General features: G+C 44.9%; 1 protein-coding gene across 1 annotated transcript in view; it reads right to left on the minus strand.

Moving 5' to 3' along the window:
* Nucleotides 1-381: 381 nt before the first annotated feature.
* agrn (agrin) overlaps nucleotides 382-22,777 on the minus strand; it is a 945,905-nt gene continuing 923,509 nt past the window's right edge. Inside the window, exons 39-40 of the mRNA XM_034173355.1 lie at nucleotides 19,685-19,788; nucleotides 382-3,103 (exon numbers count right to left, since the gene is read on the minus strand). Of these exons, the coding sequence (XP_034029246.1) occupies nucleotides 2,943-3,103; nucleotides 19,685-19,788 (265 nt within the window). The 3' untranslated portion in view covers nucleotides 382-2,942. The remainder of the gene's footprint in view (nucleotides 3,104-19,684; nucleotides 19,789-22,777) is intronic.

A 22,777-nucleotide genomic window follows, 5' to 3' on the forward strand; every position in this document is an offset into this window, starting at 1 on the left:
TCTTTTCTTTTTTTTAATTTTCCATATTGTCCCAATGTTTTATGATTTTGGGTTGTACTAAAGAAGAAAATCACCAGCTTGAAGCCACCTGTTTCCCATTTTATTTCTAAATCCGGAGGAGCATTAGGAAGGGGATCTGGTGTAAGACCTGTGCCATATCTGTGGGAACCTCAAGCAAAACCAGAGAAGCCTAAAGAAATCTCTCTGTCTCATTTTAAAGTGATCTTGCAGATATTGCAATCCCAAGTGAGTTTGTGTCCCAAGGATCTACTGTACACAATCTCTTTATACATTATATGGAAGATGCACCAACAGTGACTCGGATTAAGGTGAAAGCACGGTAACACAATAAATGAAAGGAGACAGCTGACACAGGGGGGCTCCATTTGGTTGACATTTTATTTCATGGTGGTAGGAACACAAGACAAAGGTCATAAAGTTAGCAATGTTCAGGTCATGCCACGCTTAAGTCGGTGCGCTGCCTTTTCAGGAGGTTTTACGCAGTCAGACACAGTAGTTTACAGAGGCCAGACTTGTATGTAGACATAAATAAGGAACAGAAAATAGATTCTAAAGACAGTAAATAGAAGACCTTTCATAAAACTCCAGAGGAAACAGTAGCAGAGACCCACCTCCTTTTTAGGGGTGTGGGGGAGGGAGGAGGGTGTGAGCATTATTACTTTTATAATTATGATTACCCATTTACATCATGGGGTTGATACACTGGCTAATACACTGGTTAAAAGTAAGAGAACACAAAGAGTTCTATGAATGACGCATTTGTCACCTCCTCAGAGTCGAGGCGACTGGTTTTTAAGGCAATTTGTAGTTTCCAGCCAAACAGTAGACTGATTATTGAGTCCATAGTGTATAAATGTGCCCGTCCAAAAAACACAAACTTATTAAGTATTACCCCTGGAACGGGCGATTCCGCAGAGAGGTAAAGTCAATACAGACTGAGCGACGGGATTTACGCGTCTGTGGGGACGATTACAAGACAAAGTGTCTCCAGGTCCGCTTTGATTACAGACAACGTTCCACCTTTAGGGTGGGGCCTTCGCGTATTCCCTACCCCCAAGCTTACATTTCAACATGTGGGTGAACAGACAAGTTGGACATGGCTCCAGTGTATTTTACTAAAAACACAAACCTCCACAGGTCACACGTTTGCTAAATTCACACTTAAAAATTGCAGGGCTGTACAAAACGCTTTGCTGGATGATTTCAGAAGAGAAACAGAAGTTATAACGCTCAACAAAAATGAGTACAAGACCATTCGCTACTCAACCACGAACAGGCATGTTTTTTTTTTTTTTGTATTTTTTTCAGGTATTGCCAAGGGTCGCTTATCAAAAGTGTCTGTTAAGTCGCTCATCGCAGATTATTGGGATTCGGCAACGACGACTCCAGTTTGCATCAGTTCACTGAACGTTACAAGAATTGTCAAGAATACAAACCCATGCGTTAATATGTTAATTAGCACATACTGTAGGATTACGCATCGTTCCTCATTTGCAGCTGTTATGGCTTCAAATGTCACAACAACATTACAGTCTCTATGGATTCCTCCTGGAATGCTTGTAGGTCAAAAAAAGAAATTAAATCTCAGAGTTTTTGACGCAAGCAGGCACTCGCCTCACGTGATGATGTCTCTCCTCGAGTCCTTTCCTTCAGTCTTTGCTCTGAGCGCCTCCTTAAGGTCAAAAATGGTAACAACGCTTCCCTTATGCACCATTCAAGGACCTGAATAACTGACCACACCAGGCGAAGCAGAAAGACAAAAAGAGATACAGAGAGGGGGAAAAACAGAAAAGACAAAAAAAAAATCCTAATTTCCATCAAAGTCATACCAAAAGAAGTGATAGTTTTCCCAGTAGGAAGGTTTTATGGAACATAATTGGAGTAAAAAAAAACCCAAAACCATTCAGAACAACACTGCAGAAGTGCATGGATCTCGTATAGTGGTCATCAGAAGTTCATCTGCTGATTGTAAAACAAAACGCACAAAAGTACATGAGAACCCATCGTACACATTCATTCACAGTCTCAGGTATTATTTATATATTCTATATTTATAATATTTATCCACGTCTACCATTCTTGACTGATGACTAATGATATGCGAGTCACTGTGGAAGGCAGCGCTCCGGTCGCCTGCACAGGTCGCAGTGTTAGTGAGTCATATTTCAAAACTAAAGGCTCTGATGGGATTCACGCTGAGCGGAGAGCGTTCTGCGCTGTGAGATGGGGCTTGATCGAATGGTTTCGACTGTGCACTTTCTCAGTGTAGCAGCTTGACGGATGCTAAAAACTCCCATTAAGGAAATACAGTGGCTACTGGGGCTGAATATAGAGGTGTTTTTTTTTAATTTTTTTTTATTTTTTGTGGCTGTACACTCCAGCTCTGGCTGCAGCTCCGCAGCACGCCGTGTCCAGGGCTCACAGGGGGAATGTCCGCCAATGGATTTATGAACGTAGAAGCCATGCTTGGGGAATGTGAACGACTGATATGGCACCGAGACAAGGCGGTAACCAGAGGTCATCGGAGATGTCCACCACTGTTCAAGTAATGAGCGAAGAAGAAGAGCAGGCTTTTTTTAAATATTGGCGTTTGTTTTAAAACAACAAAACTGACAAAAAGCTAAAAAAAGAGAGAAAATAATAAAATCCCTCTTTTTCAGAGATGCCTGCTTTTTTGAGGAAGATGAATGACTGCAACGGCAGAGGAGGAAGAATATACTGTGACCGAGGTGTGGTTTGAAAAAAAAAATTAAAATATACAAAATAAAAAAAAATTAAAACATATTCATGTTCTTTCCATATAAAAGCAATGAAAAGTATACAAAAATAGAAAATAATTACAGCAGGAGACATGGGTGGTATGGTGGGAGTAGGCGGGCGGATGTTTTGTTTGATTTCTCATTATTTTTATCTCTGCTGGGTTATTTGGTGGCGGAACAGTGTAATATTTTAGGGCTGTTTAAGGCGTCTTCCACTAGGTGGAGCTCCACGCCATCTACGACCACGTCCTTAATGCAGCCGACAAAACTGGTGCTGTAGGCCTTGGGCAAACGACGCGTCACTGCCAGGTCCTCCAGACCGCCTGTGGGGAAGATGAAGGCAGGGATTAGATCATTGGTAAATCAACAACACAATCATGACGTCACACGACAATCGGCACATGGATTTATACTGACATGACAAAACTGTCAATGCTGCTTTTGTGCTTCAAAGTGCAAATATCAGAAAATTTGTAAAACATGGATGATTATTGTTTTTGTTTTTTCCTTTGCATCTTACATTTTAATATTTTAACCTAAAGTAGAGAAGCTTGAATCTTCGACTGGACTGGGTTGCTTGACGTGAGGACGTTTCACTTCAAATCACAGAAGCTTCCTCAGCTAAAATTCTTGCTCTGGTAGCCTGACTTCTGTCTTGACTCTTGTAGAGAAGAATAAACAGAAGCCACAAAAGCTGGAGTTTTAAACCTAACCAGACCCCTCCTACCCAGAGGCCGACTGCTATAGGCTATTGACTAAACAATAGCTCTAATTAGCACCTATTGTGCTCTAGTTAGCACCCTCCTAATGACAGGGCAGCTGTCCCTCCTAATGATGGGACGGAAGCCTCTCCTGATGGCTCCCTTGACGACTCTCCTGATGACATGAATGACTCATTACCATGAACAAAAGACTGAAACTGCTTTGACCTGAGTACCCCATAATCCCTAGTTATCCCTAGTTATCCAGGATCCCTAGTAACAAACAGAGCAATGTAGTGTATTCTATCAGATGTTAGGAAAACTGTATGAACACTACATAGGTGAGACTAAGCAACCTTTACACAAAAGGCTATACCAACACCGCAGAGAGGGCGTAAGTGGACCTCAGTCTGCAGTTCATCTCCACCTGAAAGACACTAACCACACGTTTGAGGACAAGGAAGTTAAAATCTTAGCCAGAGAGAAGAAATGGTTTGAGAGAGGGGTCAAGGAGGCATTCTATGTGAAACAGTTGAAACCCAGCCTTAACGGGGAGGGGGTCTGAGACACGCTTTGTCCCCTGTTTACAATGGGGTACTCAGGTCAAAGCAGTTTCAGTCTTTTGTTCATGGTAATGAGTCATTCACGTCATCAGGAGAGTCGTCAAGGGAGCCATCAGGAGAGGCTTCCGTCCCATCATTAGGAGGGACAGCTGCCCTGTCATTAGGAGGGTGCTAACTAGAGCACAATAGGTGCTAATTAGAGCTATTGTTTAGTCACTAGCCTATAGCAGTCTGCCTCTCGGTAGGAGGGGTCTGGTTAGGTTTAAAACTCCAGCTTTTGTGGCTTCTGTTTATTCTTCTCTACAAGAGTTAAGACAGAAGTCAGACTACCAGAGCAAGAATTTTAGGTGAGGAAGCTTCTGTGATTTGAAGCGAAATGTCCTTGCATCAAGCAACCCAGTCCAGTCGAAGATTCAAGCTTCTCTACTATGGAAACCACATGGACAACTGAGAGCCTACACAGAAACATTTGAACCTAAAACATTTTTCCAAATTACATATCTGGAAGAACATAATTAAATGTATTTTTTTTAGCTCTTTTTCACCATCTCATTGAGTTCCCTTCATTCTAGATTCAAGTCAAGTCAATTCCATACCCGCCAAGATTTGAATTCACCACTGTGGGACGCCTACGCACGGCCGTGAGCACCAATAGCGCGAAGCGTAACTAGGGGTGTCCAGGGGCATGCCCGGACCACACAAATGCGGGACTAATGGACATCCTGCACACACTCATGCAGGACACGGGGGTAAATACCGCGACTGTCCCACCCAGTGCGGGACAATTGGCAGCACTGCAATTCTGGGAGCGTGGGCTGGTAGAAAATCCTTGGGTCCTGCGTGGCAACCACCCAGACAAACAACTGGTTCATAGCCACCTCTTAAGAGTAACCACCTCTCAGGTGCACCCTGGTTAAATGTAGGCATTCCATTGGGCTTCTCCATCAGCTAGGGTCCTTAACAATAGACAACACTTAGCAAAGCATGCCACATGGCCAAAGTGTTGCAGCTGATGCTCCTTCACAGTGCAAGTGACACTCTTCATCTTAGTCTCCTTAAGTAAACATTCATTTGACACAAAGTCATTCTCGTGGTGCCTAAGGATCCTTAGCTCACAGGTTAGCATCCAAGTCTCACAACCATGCAGTAAGACAGGAAGCACCAGGACCCGAAAGACTTGGACCATTGTTCTCCTGCAGAGATATCAGCATCACCAAACACATCTGTCCAACGACCTTATGAACTCTTCCCAGATATCTCTTGATCTTAGAGGTAGAGGACCTACAGACATGAATATCACTGCAAACTAAAGTGAAGTTCTACACTTTCACCACATACAGATACACCTCTGATGACAAGAAGTCATTGAAAGCCTGGATCTTAGTCTTGATTCAAGACAATCGCAACAATTTTGGTAATACTATACGAGGTCTGTGATGAAAAAAGCGGTCCTTTTTATTTTTTTCAAAAAATAAATGGATTTGAGTCATATGTTTTTACGTCAGACAAGCTTGAACCCTCGTGCGCATGCCTGAGTTTTTTCACGCGTCGGTGACGTCATTCGCCTGTGGGCAGACCTTGAGTGAGGAGTGCTCCACCCCGCCCGTCGGAATCTCTTTGTCTGAACAGCCGCTGCGGACGGCGCGCGTTGCTTTATCAACATTTTTTCTGGACCTGTGAGGGATATCCGAGTGGACACTATTCGAGAAATTAAGCTGGTTTTCGGTGAAAAGTTTAACGGCTGATGAGAGATTATGGGGTGTTTCTGTCGCTGTAAGGACTTCCCACGGAGCAGGACGTCGCGCAGCGCTTCCAGGCACCGTCGTCGGCCTGTTTCGACCTGAAAACATCCTAATCCTTAATTCACCCAGGATGTCGTGAGAGAACAGAGAAGATTCAGAAGAGGCCGGCATGAGGACTTTATGCGGACATTCCACTGTTGAAGGACATTTTGTAATGAAAGACGTGCGTGCAAATTCGCCAAGTCGTCACAGAAACGACTCGGCGAATTTGCGCGCACGTCTTTCATTCTGTGTGCGCCGCAACAGGAAAAACACCTCCGTGTTGAAAACCATTTGTAAAATTCAGGCGGCTTTTGATGGCTTTCAACAAGTGAGTAACTGAGAAATTGTTTAACAGCTTGGGCATGTTCCAACTTGCCCGTTAAGGTTTCCAACGGAGGTGTTTTTCCTGTCACGACCCCTCGCGGTCGGGTCCGGCCTGACATGCGACTTTGCCCGCACGTTCTTTCATTACAAAATGTCCGTTAACAATGGAATGTCCGAATAAACTCCTCATGCCGACTTCTTCTGAAAGTTCTCTGTTCTCTGACGACTTACTGGGTCAACAGAGCCTGAAATGTGGAAGTTTTCAACTTGAAACGGCGAGACGCTGCCGCCTCGAAGCGCAGATCGCCGTCAGGCGCCGTGGGCCGTCCTTACGGCGACACTACCAGACCAAAATCTCTCATCAGCCGTTAAAATTTTTACCGAAAACCAGCTGAATTTATCGAATGGTGTCCACTCAGTTGTGCCTTACAGTTTTTGAAAAAATTTTTATCAAACAAAGCAGCAGTCTCTGAGCCATTCCTAAACAATGAAAAAATCGACGAGAGGATGGGCGACTCCTCACTCAAAGAGTGCCCACAGGCAAATGACGTAACCGACAGGCGTGAAAAAACTCTCGCATGCCCACGAGGGTTCAAGCATGTCTGATGTAATCACACGTGATTCAAATCCATATGGTTTTTGAAAAAAATAATAAGGTCCGTTACTTTTATCACAGACCTCGTATGTTGGGGACAACACAAAAATTCCCCATATTGACCTTTAATATTCCCTACTTTATCATTTTTTGTCTTTTAATTTTCATACACCCATTCACTTCGGCATGCTTGTTGACCTAATTGGAGGTTTTGTGCTATTCTCATTTTTCCTTTTGGTGGTGCTGCTATTTTGAGCTGATACACCCAACCTCAATAGAGCCTTTCTCCATTTAACAGCAGGAAATTTCCTTCTTTACAATTTCATGAGCTGTGTTCTTACAACCAGAGAGGCCGGCCCTAGATTTCAAGGTTTGACCAGGTCTCATTATGTTTGTCAAACTCTTTTATTCACGCTTCATTCCTCATTTTCCTCTCTTCTCGGGTTTTCGCTTTTCTAATCTGTCAGGTTGAGAGTTCATATCCCGGTTGAGCTCTTTACATCCCTCTTTGCTGCCCTCTTCAGTCAGATTGCACTTCTCTAAACCGCAGAACGACAGGGCTAATTTCATGTGAGTTACAGCTGAATTAATGACGAACAGTGAAAAAAGATCTACAAAGGAGACGGGCTCTTGATGGGAGGCCTGCATGAGGATTATGCATTCTTGCCGCAGGCCTTGCTCAGCACCTGTTCCACCGTGTTGCCCACCAGTGTGTGTTTCGTGATGTGTGTGTGTGTGCGCACACATCTAGGTGTGCATGCAGTGTGTCTCTTAAATGTCCCCCCGAAGCTCCCGTGTTTCCACATCACAGTGTGCATTTTAAAGAAGAGTTTGACTTCATTTCACCGCCTGTCTCCAATATTAGTCCCTCACAATGTTCATCCAGGTTTTGCTGCGTGCGTTCTTTCAAAAATTATTCCTCAGTTAATTATATTAAATTCAGAGTAGGTAACTTGGGCCATTTTCTCTCCTGAAGAGTTGCCAGATTTTGAATGCTTCAAACAGCCTTTTGAAATTTCTCAACAGAATACATGAATCGGTTCGTCGGTTTCATTTTGCCCAAAACTGCTCTTATTTTCTCCCTGACAAGGACATTTCTCATCCTCTGCGTTGCCAGTGAACTGATTGCTCATTTCTGTGTCTTTCATTTGTAACTAGGTTAAACAAGAGGCACTTGGGGTGTGTAATTCCCTGCCGAGATGATGAGGCACTGTCGACCAGTAACCTAAGTGGAACAACTTGTGTTTCTGTCCATGGAAGCGTCGAGATCTTTGTAGGATAATGAAGATCCAAGTCTGTCTTGGTGCTTCCACTCTTTCTGTGTGGTTGTGAGCTTTGGATGCTAACCAGTGACCTAAGGTGATGACTGGATGCCTTTGGTACAAGGACTCTTCCACTGCTGGAATTACTTTGTGGCCAGCAAATGGCTACTTAGGGAGACTAAGATGAGGAGTACTGCTTGTATTGTGAGGGAACATCAGTTATGAACCTTTGGCCATGTGCATGATTCAGTACACAGGTGCTACAGTAGTGAGAACTCCAGCACCTGGAAAAGGCTCATGTTTCAGGTGGCTGCAGCAAATGGATATTTTCATGAAAATATATATGCACCTCATGCATGAGGTGGGATGGATTGGTTGTCTACTTGGGTGGTCCAGGGTACTTCTGTGAAGTGGTACATGTATTTATACATGGCACCAGTAGACAATTCCAAACCTGAGCTGACCTCAACAAAAATGTATCATTAGCACTGTATTTTCCAGATAATAAGTCAACAAATGTATTGTGAAGAGGAAGAACACGTACAGTTGTGCTCACAAGTTTACATACCCTGGCAGAATTTTTGATTTTTTTGGCCATTTTTCAGAGAATATGAATGAATGAATGAATTTATTCAGCACACACAGACCCAAAATAACAAACAACAATCCAACAATGCACCCATGTGCCCGAACGGGTGTAGGCAGAAGCAAAAGCTTATAAACGCCCACCCCTTTAACAAAAAAGTAAAAATGTATACATATGTATATAATAATATACATATACCCATGATAAATAATACAAAATATAAATTAATCACTGAACTAAAATTTCAAAACAAAAACATGCAAACAGCAGTGCACAATGCACAAACCCCCCCAAAACCCAAAATCGATAAACCTAATTCATCACACCATAACAAGTAATTAGATGATTTTTGTAGAGCCTTTTAAATCAACCAAGTTAGTGATTTTATGTTTTCTGGTCACAAATTCCAAATATTAACACCTTTAACAGAAACACAATGACTTTTGACTTTTTTGAAATAATAATGTTCCTTGCAAATTCTAACTGGAGTCCCTCATTTTGAACAGGTCCTGGACATGTGGTGGTAAAAGTTTATTTTTCACTTTAAACATAATTTGTATTATGCTAGAATCAATCAGGTCCCCAAATTTTAAAATGTGTAAACATAAACAATGGGTTTTGTAGGCTCAGGATATGGTTTATTACTAAGGATTCTTATGGCTTTCTTTTGTAGTAAAAATATTGCATTTGTATTTGTTTTGTAGGTGGTTCCCCAAACTTCAATACAATAGGTCATATACAGAAAAGGTAATAAATGATATAAGGTAACTAATGAGTGTTGGGGGAGGAAGTCTTGTGCTTTATATAAAATGGCAATGGCTTTGGCATTTTTGATTTAACATAATTTATATGTGTTTTCCAAAACAATTTATTGTCAATGAAACCCCAACAAATGTAGTTTCATTTACAAGTTCAATTTTAATATTGTGTACTAGTAAATTTCTACATACAACCCCAATTCCAATAAAGTTGGGACGTTGTGTACAAAGTAAATAAAAACAGAATACAACGATTTGCAAATCCTCTTCAATTCAATTGAATGCACCACAAAGACAAGATATTTAATGTTCAAACTAATAAATTTTGTTTTTGTGCAAATATTGGCTCATTTACAAATGGATGCCTACAACGTTTCAAAAAAGCTGGGCCAGTGGTATGTTTACCACTGCGTTACATCACCTTTCCTTCTAACAACACTCAGTAAGCATTTGGGAACTGAGGACACTAATTATGAGTGTCATGATTGGGTATAAAAGGAGCATCCCCAAAAGGGCTCAGCCGTTCACAAGCAAAGATGGGGAGAGGATCACTACTTTGTGAACAAATGCATGAAAAAAATAGTCAAACAGTTTAAGAACAATGTTGCTCAATGTTCAACTGCAAAGAATTTAGGGATTCCATCATCTACAGTCCATAATATAATCAGAAGAATCTGAGAATCTGGAGAACTTTCTACACGTAAGTGGCAAGGCCGGAAACCAACACTGAATGCCCGTGACCTTCGATCCCTCAGGTGGCACTGCATTAAAAACTGATGTCACTGTGTAAAGGATCTTACCGTGTGGGCTCAGGAACACTTCAGAAAACCATTGTCAGTTAACACAGTTTGTTGCTACATCTACAAGTGCAAGTTAAAACTCCACCGTGCAAAGTGAAAGCCAAACATCAACAACATCCAGAAACGCTGCCGCCTTCTCTGGGCCCGAGCTCATTTGAAATGGACAGACGCAAAGTGGAAAAGTGTGCTGTGGTCTGATGAGTCCACATTTAAACATACCACTGTCCCAGTTTTTTTGAAACGTGTTACAGGCATCCATTTCAAAGTGAGCAAATATTTGCACAAAAACAATAAAGTTTATCAGTTTGAACATTAAACATCTTGTCTTTGTGGTGTATTCAGTTGAATATAGATTGAAGAGGATTTGAAAATCATTGTATTCTGTTTTCATGGCAATAATGGCAATAAACTTCTTCTGATTCTGATTCTGATTTCATTTACATTTTACACAATGTCCCAACTTCATTGGAATTGGGTTCCTGGGTTTATTTCCAAATATGATACACTTAGTCTAACCAAAATGAAGAGATAATTTATTTAAATCAAGCCATTCTTTGAGCTTCTGTAGTTCCCTCTCCATCGTGCCCAGAACCTGCCCCAAATGATCCCCACTACAAAACACAGTTGCGTCATCAGCAAATAAAATGCAATTCACAAACTTAGAAACCAAACATATGTCATTAGTATATAAAAGAAACAACAAGGCCCAAGACTGAACCTTGGGGCACCCCCAACAGTGCACTTGAAAAATTTCAGAATTTGTGCCACCAATATGAATACATTGATACCTACTGTGCAGATAACTTGTTATCCAATCGTGAGCTAATCCTCTGATACCATACTTTCATAGTTTATCCAGTAATAAGACGTGATCTATGGTATCAAATGCTTACTGTAAGTAAAAAAAAACAAAAACGCTACAGTATGTTGCTTGTTTTCAACTGCATTTGTAATATGTTCCACAAAATCAATTACCGCCAATGAAGTAGTAAAAATTTTTTTTCTAAATTTGTATTGCTGCTCATTTAGTATGTAATGGATATGAATGGATGGATATGAAATCATTGAACCTCATAATGAATACCTTTTCCAGAATTATTGAAAATTGAGGTAACAGTGAGAATGGCCTGTAGTTTGGAAAAAAAACATGTTTGTCATTGGATTTGAACAGCGGTATCACTTTAGCTATTTTGATTTTGGAAGGAAATCTTTCAGTTATTAATGACAAATTACAAATATAAGTTAAATGTTTAGTGACACAATATATATATTTTTTTTACCAAAAACATATGTGAAAATTATCGCAATCAGTAGATTTTCCCCTTTAGTTTATGAACTATGTCAATTATTTCATCAAGTTCTCTGATAAACATTGAATCCAAAGGGTTATTTCTTGTTGTACTGTTATCCCAAGAACACATATTAGAAGGTACAATTGCGTTTGCAAATTTTTTTCCCCACATTAACAAAATAATCATTAAAATGATCTACTATATGTTGTGTGGGCCGCTGAAGAGGAGGTACTGCTGGCCCACCACCAGAGGGCACCCTGCCTGAAGTGCGGGCTTCAGGCATGAGAGGGCGCAGTCACCCCTCAGGATCACCCGGGAGTGACAGCTGTCAGTCATCAGCCACAATCACCTCATCCCATAAAAGCCGGGCAGCAACTCCACCTCCCTGCCGAGAAATCGTTCTGCCCGTCAGGTAAACTTCTCAGCCTGTTTTGTGCCATACGAACACATTTGTTCAGCTAAGCGTCAACAGTTGTAATGTCCTTGCTTCTGTGCTTGACTAATTAATTCTGAGTTTGCAGAAGTACCTTTTGTACACCTCGAGTTGTAGCTGTGTTTGGGGAGTTGGTGTCTCCGCTCCTCATTCCAGACTCTGCTAAGTGTGACATTAGGATCTGCACGAGCTCCAAGAGAATTGTGATTAGGAGGTGGAGGTTTTTTCCACCAAGAGGGAACTGTGCTGACTGTTTGCTGGGTGTGCACGCACCCACCATCACCTGTCTGTTCTTCCTGCCAGCAGTACCAGATCTGACAGTCGGAGGCAGTGGCCACCTGGGGACTCGGGACTTGGCGGCTCCATTGTACTCCAGATCCGCTGGCAGTGGAAATCGCGTGGGACCCGGCTCTTCTCTGGACAGGCGTCTTCTATCCTCGAGCCTGCCCACACGTCACATTTGTATTATTGACTATTGTTCCAAAATTGCATTTGTCTGTTTTCCGTTGTGCACATTCACAACATTAAATTGTTGTATTTTGGCTTATCCATTGTCCGTTCATTTACGCCCCCCGTTGTGGGTCCGTGTTACTACACTTTCCCAACAGGATTTCTCGGCCAATGTCATGGACTCCACCGGTTGAACAACCTATGGAAAAGCAGGGTGTACAGGCGCCAGCAGGAGGCGTGTTAGGTGAGTTGCAGCAAATCTTAACCGCCTTCACTGCTCGGTTGGACTTAGTGACCGAGCAGAGCGCAGTACTCAACCGCAGGATGGAGGCTCTCACCGCACAGGTGGAAGTGCCCACACGGGGTGTGGCTGCAGCACCTCCTCCTGCTGACCTGGTGCCGAATACAGATATTCCAGTGGTTGTTCAACGAACCCCCCCACCGTCCCCTGAAGCATACATAAGCCCCCCGGAACCGTACGGAGGTTGTGTACAGATGTGCGCAGACTTCTTAATGCAGTGTTCGCTCGTCTTTGCACAACGTCCCGTCATGTACACTTCGGACTCCAGCCGGGTGGGTTATGTTATTAATTTGCTCCTGGGCTACGGCACTCTGGGAGCAGAACTCACGGCTTCTATCAGCATATACTGAGTTTGTGAGGGAGTTCAGACTAGTGTTCGATCACCCAAATAGAGGCGAAACCGCTTCGAGTGTGCTGCTGTCTATGAGACAGGGGCGTCGGAGTGCAGCCGAGTATGCAGTCCTTCCGCATCGCGGCAGTGAGGGCCGGCTGGAATACTGTTGCACTCCGCGCCGCCTTTGTAAACGGACTGTCTCTGGTCCTTAAGGAACACCTGGCGGCTAAGGACGAGCCGCGGGATTTAGACGGGCTTATCGACCTGGTAGTACGGTTAGACAACCGATTAGCGGAACATTGACGGGAGCGAGACGAAGGGTGTGGTCAGGCACGAGCCGTCCCTCTTCCTTCCGGGTCCGAAAGGGAGCCGTCTTCCCCACGATCCACAGCCAGAGGGCTCTGTGTGGCAACAGCTCCCCCTGCTGACGTTGTTAGGGAGATGAGCAGGGCCAAAATAAGATCAGATGACAGATTGAGGAAGCTGGCTCGTGGGGAGTGTTTTCTCTGCAGCTCAAAGGAGCAAACACAGAAAAACTGCCCCAAACGGTCAAGACAACGCCTGCCCTTAGAGACTGGGCTGAGGGTGGGCCATAATACTCACGCGGGGAAACCCCGTAAATCCGCACGCATCCCAGTTACGATCCTGAGTGGGGATCTAACCCTTCACGCCCCAGCACTGGTGGACACGGGGTCGGAGGGGAATCTGCTGGACAGCAGATGGGCAAAGGAAGTTGGGCTCCCTCTAGTGGGCTTACCGTCACCATTGTCGGTACGGGAACTAGATGGCACCATTCTCCCATTAATCACACACCAAACACAGCCAGTGACATTGGTTGTGTCTGGGAATCACAGGGAGGAGATTGTGTTTTATGTGACACCTTCTACCTCCCGAGTGATTTTGGGCTTTCCATGGATGTTAAAGCACAATCCCCGGATTGATTGGTCATCTGGGGTTGTGACGCAGTGGAGCGAAACCTGCCACCAGGAGTGTTTAGGATCCTCGGTTCCACCCGGTGTGACAGCTAAGGAGGAGGTTCTAGTCCCCCCCAATCTGGCGGCGGTGCCAGCCGAGTACCATGACCTTGCTGACGTCTTCAGCAAGGATCTGGCACTTACGCTGCCCCCACACCATCCGTACGATTGTGCCATTGATTTGATACTGGGCGCTGAGTACCCGTCCAGCAGGCTGTACAACCTCTCACGTCCGGAACGCGAATCAATGGAGACCTACATCCGGGACTTGTTAGCTGCCGGGTTGATCCAGAACTCCACCTCCCTGATGGGTGCTGGTTTCTTTTTTGTGGGCAAGAAAGACGGCGGACTCCGTCCATGCATTGATTACAGAGGGCTGAACGAGATCATGGTTCGCAACCGATACCCGTTACCTCTGTTAGATTCAGTGTTCACGCCTTTGCATGGAGCCCAAATTTTCACAAAACTGGATCTTAGGAATGCTTATCACCTGGTTCGGATCTGGGAGGGAGACGAGTGGAAGACGGCATTTAACACCCTGTTAGGTCATTTTGAGTACCTGGTCATGCCGTTCGGCCTCACCAATGCGCCCGCGACATTCCAAGCGTTGGTTAATGACGTCTTGTGGGACTTCCTGCATCGGTTTGTCTTTGTATACCTTGACGATATTCTCATCTTCTCCCCGGATCCTGAGACTCATGTGCAGCATGTACGTCAGGTCCTGCAGCGGTTGTTGGAGAACCGGCTGTTTGTGAAGGGCGAGAAGTGCGAGTTCCACTGCACTTCTTTGTCCTTCCTGGGGTTCATAATCTCCTCCAACTCCGTCGCCCCTGATCCGGCCAAGGTTGCGGCGGTGAGAGACTGGCCCCAACCGACAAGCCGTAGGAAATTGCAGCAGTTCCTCGGCTTTGCAAATTTCTACCAGAGGTTCATAAAGGGCTATAGCCAGGTAGTTAGCCCCCTGACGGCCCTAACCTCCACTAAAATCCCCTTCACCTGGTCAGATCGGTGCGAAGCCGCATTTAGGGAGTTGAAATGCCGGTTCTCGACAACTGGTGCAGCCCGATCCCAATCGCCAGTTTGTAGTCGAAGTGGATGCCTCTGACTCAGGGATAGGAGCCGTGCTGTCCCAGAGCGGGGAGTCCGATAAGGTCCTCCACCCTTGTGCCTATTTTTCCCGCAGGTTGACCCCGGCAGAACGGAACTATGACGTCAGCAATCGGGAACTCCTAGCGGTGAAAGAGGCTCTTGAGGGGTGGAGACACCTGTTGGAGGGAGCTGCGGTACCTTTCACGGTTTTCACGGACCATCGGAAACTGGAGTACATCCGGACCGCCAGGCGTCTGAACCCCAGGCAAGCCCGCTGGTCACTGTTCTTCGGGCGTTTTGACTTCCAGATCACCTACTGCCCCGGGACCAAGAACCAAAGATCCAACGGCTTGTCCCGGGTACATGAAGAGGAAGTCAAAACCGAGCTGTCAAATCCACCGGAACCTATCATCCCCGAGTCCGCTATCGTGGCCACCCTCACCTGGGACGTGGGGAAGACTGTCCGGGAGGCCCTGGCACGGGACCCGGACCCGGGGACCGGCCCTAAGAACAGACTTTATGTCCCACCAGAAGCCAGAGCTGCAGTCCTGGACTCCTGTCATGGTTCCAAGCTCTCCTGTCACCCAGGGGTGCGAAGAACTGTGGCAGTGGTCCGGCAGCGCTTCTGGTGGGCATCCATGGAGGCCGACATCCAGGAGTATGTCCAGGCCTGTACCACCTGTGCCAGGGGCAAGGCTGACCACCAAAAAACTCAAGGACTCCTCCAGCCGCTTCCGGTGCCTCATCGCCCCTGGTCACACATCGGCCTGGACTTCGTCACGGGCCTCCTGCCGTCCCAGGGCATGACTACCATCCTCACGATAGTGGACCGATTCTCCAAGGCGGCCCACTTCGTGGCCCTCCCGAAGCTCCCCATGGCCCAGGAGACAGCAGACCTCCTGGTCCACCATGTTGTACGTCTGCATGGGATACCAACCGACATTGTCTCCAACCGTGGTTCTCAGTTCTCCTGACAAGTCTGGAGGAGTTTCTGCAGAGAACTGGGGGCCATCGTGAGCCTCTCGTCCGGGTATCATCCACAGATGAACAGACAGGCAGAGTGGGTAAACCAGGAACTGGAGCAGGCCCTCCGCTGCGTAACCTCCACGCACCCGACGGCCTGGAGCAACCATCTGGCCTGGATCGAGTATGCGCATAACAGCCAGGTGTCCTCTGCTACCGGCCTCTCCATGTTCGAGATATGCCTGGGGTACCAGCCCCCATTGTTCCCGATCACGGAGGGAGAGGTCGGAGTCCCCTCGGTCCAGGCCCACCTATGGAGATGCCGTCGGGTGTGGCGCTCCGCCCGCTCTGCCCTGCTGAAGGCCCGGACGAGGGCCAACACCCATGCATACCAGCCTGGGCAGGAGGTGTGGCTTTCGACCAAAGACATACCCCTACAAGTGGACTCCCCTAAGCTGAAGGACCGCTTCATTGGACCCTTCAAGATCGTCAAAGTCCTCAGTCCGGTGCAGTGAAGCTGCAGCTCCCTGCTTCACTGCAGATCCACCCCGTTTTCCATGTTTCACGTCTCAAACCACACCACTCCTCTGCTCTCTGCACCCCCGGACCGGCGCCGCCTCCTGCCCGGATCATCGACGGGGAGCCTGCTTGGACCGTTCGCAGGCTCCTGGACGTCCGTCAAATGGGCCGGGGGTTCCAGTATTTGGTGGACTGGGAGGGTTATGGGCCCGAAGAACGCTCCTGGGTAAAGAGGAGCTTCATCCTGGACCCAGCCCTCCTGGCTGACTTCTACACCCGTCACCCCGACAAGCCTGGTCGGGCGCCAGGAGGCGCCCGTTGAGGGGGGGGGTCCTGTTGTGTGGGCCGCTGAAGAGGAAGTACTGCTGGCCCACCACCAGAGGGCGCCCTGCCTGAAGTGCGGGCTTCAGGCACGAGAGGGCGCAGTTGCCCCTCAGGATCAGCCGGGAGTGACAGCTGTCAGTCATCAGCCACAATCACCCCATCCCATAAAAGCCGGGCAGCAACTCCACCTCTCTGCCGAGAAATTGTTCTGCCCGTCAGGTAAACTTCTCAGCCTGTTTTGTGCCATATGAACACATTTGTTCAGCTAAGCGTTGTGACGGTCCCCGCCGTCTTGTAGCGGGGCGGGCCCATAATCAGGGGCACCTGGGCCTGGTGTCCCTGTCTCTTATTTAAGTGGGCCCAACTAATTCATTTTGTTCTCTCCCTCTCTCTTTCTAGGATGTCTCGCTGCACCGACCGGTAGCAGAGCGCCTTTTTGCACAGCTGCACATCTTTGCACCTTTTAATTTATGACTTAAACTACTGTAAATAAATACTTCTATTTTTCTAATCCTCTCGTTTGTGTCTCCTCCTTGTCACTGTCCTCTGAGCCACGGGCACGTGACAGCGTCAGCAGTTGTAACGTCCTTGCTTCTGTGCTTGACTAATTAATTCTGAGTTTGCTGACGTACCTTTTGTACACCTCGAGTTGTAGCTGTGTTTGGGGAGTTGGCGTCTCCGCTCCTCATTCCAGACTCTGCTAAGTGTGACATTAGGATCTGCACGAGCTCCGAGAGAATTGTGATTAGGAGGTGGAGGTTTTTTCCACCAAGAGGGAACTGTGCTGACTGTTTGCTGGGTGTGCACGCACCCACCATCACCTGTCTGTTCTTCCTGCCAGCAGTACCAGATCTGACAGTCGGAGGCAGTGGCCACCTGGGGACTCGGGACTTGGCGGCTCCATTGTGCTCCAGATCGGCTGGCAGTGGAAATCGCGTGGGACTCTTCTCTGGACAGGCGTCTTCTATCCTCGAGCCTGCCCACACGTCACTTTTGTATTATTGACTATTGTTCCAAAATTGCATTTGTCTGTTTTCCGTTGTGCACATTCACAACATTAAATTGTTGTATTTTGGCTTATCCATTGTCCGTTCATTTACGCCCCCTGTTGTGGGTCCGTGTCACTACACTTTCCCAACACTATAGCTTTCTTTCCCTTAACAACTGAATCAGTATTTGTGCAAAAATATGTTGGATAATCTTTGACAACTTTTTTATTTTTGATGATTTCATTTAAGAGCTTCCAAGTACCTTTATGCTTGTTTTATTTTTCCAATAAATCACTCTAATACTGCCTTTTGCAAGATTGCATAATAATGGTTAGCTTGTTTTTATATGTCTTATATTTACTCTCAGCTTCAATTGTTCTATGAATATGATTGATAACACAAAAACATTTTTTCACTCATGGTTAGTGGTTGTGTGAAGCAATTTATTGTCAAACAACTGTGTTTACTCTTTTTAAATTATAATGACAACAGAAATTACCCAAATGACCCTGATATAAAATTTATATACCCTGGTGATTTTGGCCTGATAACATGCACACAAGTTCATACAAACTGGTTTGAATGGCTACAAAAGGTAACCATCCTCACCTGTGATCTATTTGCTTGTAACCAGTGTGTGTGTATAAAAGGTCAGTGAATTTCTGGGCTCCTGACAGACCCTTGCATCTTTCATCCAGTGCTGCACTGACGTTTCTGGTTTCTGAGTCAGGGAGAAAGCAAAAGAACTGTCAAAGAAAAGGTAATTGAACTGTATAAAACAGGAAAGGGATATAAAAAGATATCCAAGGGACTGAGAATGCCAATCAGCAGTGTTCAAACTCTAATTAAGAAGTGTAAAATGAGGGATTCTGTTTGAACCCAACCATGGGCAGGTAGACCAACAAAAATTTCAGCAACAACTGCCAGGAAAAGTGTTTGTGATGCAAAGAAAAACCCACAAATAACTTCAGCTGAAATACAGGACTCTCTGAAAAAAGTGGTGTGGCTGTTACAAGATGCACAATAAGGAGGTACTTGAAGAAAAATGGGCTACATGGTTGATTCACCAGAAGAAAGCCATTACTCCCCAAATGCCACAAAGTATCCCAATTACAATACGCCAAACAGCACAGAGAACAAAGTCATTTGTGGTGATGAGACCAAAATTGAACTTTTTGGCCGCAACCATAAATGTTATATTTGGAGAGGAATCAACAACGTTCTAACAATCCAAAACCCAAGGCCAAGTCGACCTGTCATTGGCTACAGCAGAATAAAGTAAAGGTTCTGGAGTGGGCATCTCAGTCTCCTAACATCAATATCATTGGGCCATTTTGGAAATTTTAAATTGTCCGTAGGTCTGCCTGAGGGTGTATATGTCTTTGTTTGTCTATATGTGGCCCTGCAACAGACTAACGTCCTGTCCAGTTTCCTTAATTGGAGTAAGTGGTTGAAGATGAATGAAGTAAGCAAGTGAGTGTAATTTGGGATTTTTCTCCATTGTTGTTATGTACTTTTCGTTATTGCCATTTATTCCCTCATTATTGGAATTAATTTTTTTTAGTACTTTGATTCTTTCATAAAAGCCCTACATAAATCATTATTATGATTCATATTATTAATAATGGATGAAGTTGCATTAGAGTATAAGTCACAGGACATACTCTGGAAAACACAGTGTACAAATTCTTAAAATATCACAGCAACCCTAATGTTGCATCATCAACTCCACATAAAGTACCCATGACGTGAACACAATCTTTGATGAGTTACAACCAAAATTCTGTCCCTTCATCAGTGAACGTCAAATGGACGTAAAAACTCATGCAAGTCTGAGAACTTTTTTCTTCTAAAAGTACATACCCAACCACAGCGCTCCGTCTGTGTCCAGCTGTGTTGCAGCCAAAGGCGATGACCCTGTTACCGGTGCCTCGTTGCCAACCTGTAGAGCGCCGTCTCTAAGCGCTCTGCGGAGGAGAGTGAAAAACACACAGAAACAGTGTGAAGTCACATTGATGAATGTGTGTCACACTGAATAGCTTTAACTTGCAGTTTCATTTCATCGGAAGCATCAAGACTCCATTGCTCCGCTGCCAGCTCACTAAGCAGTCACATAAACTGCCTTTTGCCAAACAGCATTTTAAATATGCCTGTCTAGCAGCTAACAGATGTGCTTAGCGCACCATTCATTATAGGTGGATCTGCACTAAGCATTATTGCACACTTAAGAATTCTGACGACAGCGCTAATTTGAAAGCAGGAAAGTGGGCTTCCTGCAGAGAGAATATCATTGAAGGCAAATTGCAAACACAGATAGCTGTGTAACTACGCACGCTGTGTGCCACATGCTGCAATTTACACCATCATCAACATCTAAATGAAGTCATCTTCCTGCAGCTCGCACGCCAGACTTATAAGCCTGGAATGAGACTTGGTCTGATTCCTGTTTGAAATGAATGCAGGTGCTTCTGAGATCGATTATTTGTGTCTGGAATAATGAAACCAGTCTTATTATCGCCCATATCGCCATAAATAACAACCACGCTCTTCAGGATGTTGACAGCAAATACCCAGCAGTGATAAAGTCAGATCACACAGATGGTCTTCAATGGTTCATTTACTTTTAATGAGTGAATGAATCCATTAAAGTGTTGTCACTGTGTGGCAAAAAGTGTGCCTTTGTTGTTGTTTTTTATTATGTGGATTTATTCATGCAGTCACCGCAGAAAACTACAACTGACATTGTAATTCTATCACATAATATAAATGACATTTATTTTCTTAAAATCTGCACATCAGCTGGTGTGACAACAGAATAAGACAGCATGCAAGAAAAGACAAAAAATACGCAAGAATAAGAGTAACTTTACTAATCCCGAAGGAAATTGTTTTGCCAGAGTGCTGAAACAGTAAACAGTAATAATGTCCCTGTTGTGTGGGCCACCAGAAGAGGAGGTACTGCTGGCCCACCACCAGAGGGCGCCCTGTCTGAAGTGCGGGCTTCAGGCACGAGAGGGCGCTGCCGCCCCACAAGTGCGGCCGGGGTGACAGCTGTCACTCATTGGCTATGACAGCTGTCACCAATCATCTGCGCCTCACCCCAAATAAAAGCAGGACGACACCTCCACCATGTCGCCGAGATACCGGGAGTGACATGTTTAGCCGCATGTTCTCCTTGAATTGCTGGCTGTCTGAGTGGTGTCCAAAAAATGAGGTGGGCTTCATAGATAATTGGCAAAGCTTCTGGGGAAAACCTGGTCTTGTTAGGAGAGACGGCATCCATCCCACTTTGGATGGAGCAGCTCTCAATTCTAGAAATCTGGCCAATTTTCTTAAATCATCCAAACCGTGACTATCCAGGGTTGGGACCAGGAAGCAGAGTTGTAGTCTTACACACCTCTCTGCAGCTTCTCTCCCCCTGCCATCCCCTCATTACCCCATCCCCGTAGAGACGGTGCCTGCTCCCAGACCACCAATAACCAGCAATTAATTAATCAAAAACCCAGACAGAGCTTTAATTCATTTGAAAGCTTGTCTCTTAGTCTTGTCCATCCAAATTGGAAGTCCCAAAAACCAGTTTTATTTGTTATTATCTATCGTCCACCTGGTCGTTACTGTGAGTTTCTCTGTGAATTTTCAGACCTTTTGTCTGACTTAGTGCTTAGCTCAGATAAGATAATTATAGTGGGCGATTTTAACATCCACACAGATGCTGAGAATGACAGCCTCAACACTGCATTTAATCTATTATTAGACTCTATTGGCTTTGCTCAAAAAGTAAATGAGTCCACCCACCACTTTAATCATATCTTAGATCTTGTTCTGACTTATGGTATGGAAATAGAAGACTTAACAGTATTCCCTGAAAACTCCCTTCTGTCTGATCATTTCTTAATAACATTTACATTTACTCTGATGGACTACCCAGCAGTGGGGAATAAGTTTCATTACACTAGAAGTCTTTCAGAAAGCGCTGTAACTAGGTTTAAGGATATGATTCCTTCTTTATGTTCTCTAATGCCATATACCAACACAGTGCAGAGTAGCTACCTAAACTCTGTAAGGGAGATAGAGTATCTCGTCAATAGTTTTACATCCTCATTGAAGACAACTTTGGATGCTGTAGCTCCTCTGAAAAAGAGAGCTTTAAATCAGAAGTGTCTGACTCCGTGGTATAACTCACAAACTCGTAGCTTAAAGCAGATAACCCGTAAGTTGGAGGGGAAATGGCGTCTCACTAATTTAGAAGATCTTCACTTAGCCTGGAAAAAGAGTCTGTTGCTCTATAAAAAAGCCCTCCGTAAAGCTAGGACATCTTTCTACTCATCACTAATTGAAGAAAATAAGAACAACCCCAGGTTTCTTTTCAGCACTGTAGCCAGGCTGACAAAGAGTCAGAGCTCTATTGAGCTGAGTATTCCATTAACTTTAACTAGTAATGACTTCATGACTTTCTTTGCTAACAAAATTTTAACTATTAGAGAAAAAATTACTCATAACCATCCCAAAGACGTATCGTTATCTTTGGCTGCTTTCAGTGATGCCGGTATTTGGTTAGACTCTTTCTCTCCGATTGTTCTGTCTGAGTTATTTTCATTAGTTACTTCATCCAAACCATCAACATGTCTATTAGACCCCATTCCTACCAGGCTGCTCAAGGAAGCCCTACCATTATTTAATGCTTCGATCTTAAATATGATCAATCTATCTTTGTTAGTTGGCTATGTACCACAGGCTTTTAAGGTGGCAGTAATTAAACCATTACTTAAAAAGCCATCACTTGACCCAGCTATCTTAGCTAATTATAGGCCAATCTCCAACCTTCCTTTTCTCTCAGAAATTCTTGAAAGGGTAGTTGTAAAACAGCTAACTGATCATCTGCAGAGGAATGGTCTATTTGAAGAGTTTCAGTCAGGTTTTAGAATTCATCATAGTACAGAAACAGCATTAGTGAAG

This window comes from Thalassophryne amazonica, chromosome 6 (assembly GCF_902500255.1).
Source record: "Thalassophryne amazonica chromosome 6, fThaAma1.1, whole genome shotgun sequence".
Classification (NCBI taxonomy): Eukaryota; Metazoa; Chordata; class Actinopteri; order Batrachoidiformes; family Batrachoididae; genus Thalassophryne; species Thalassophryne amazonica.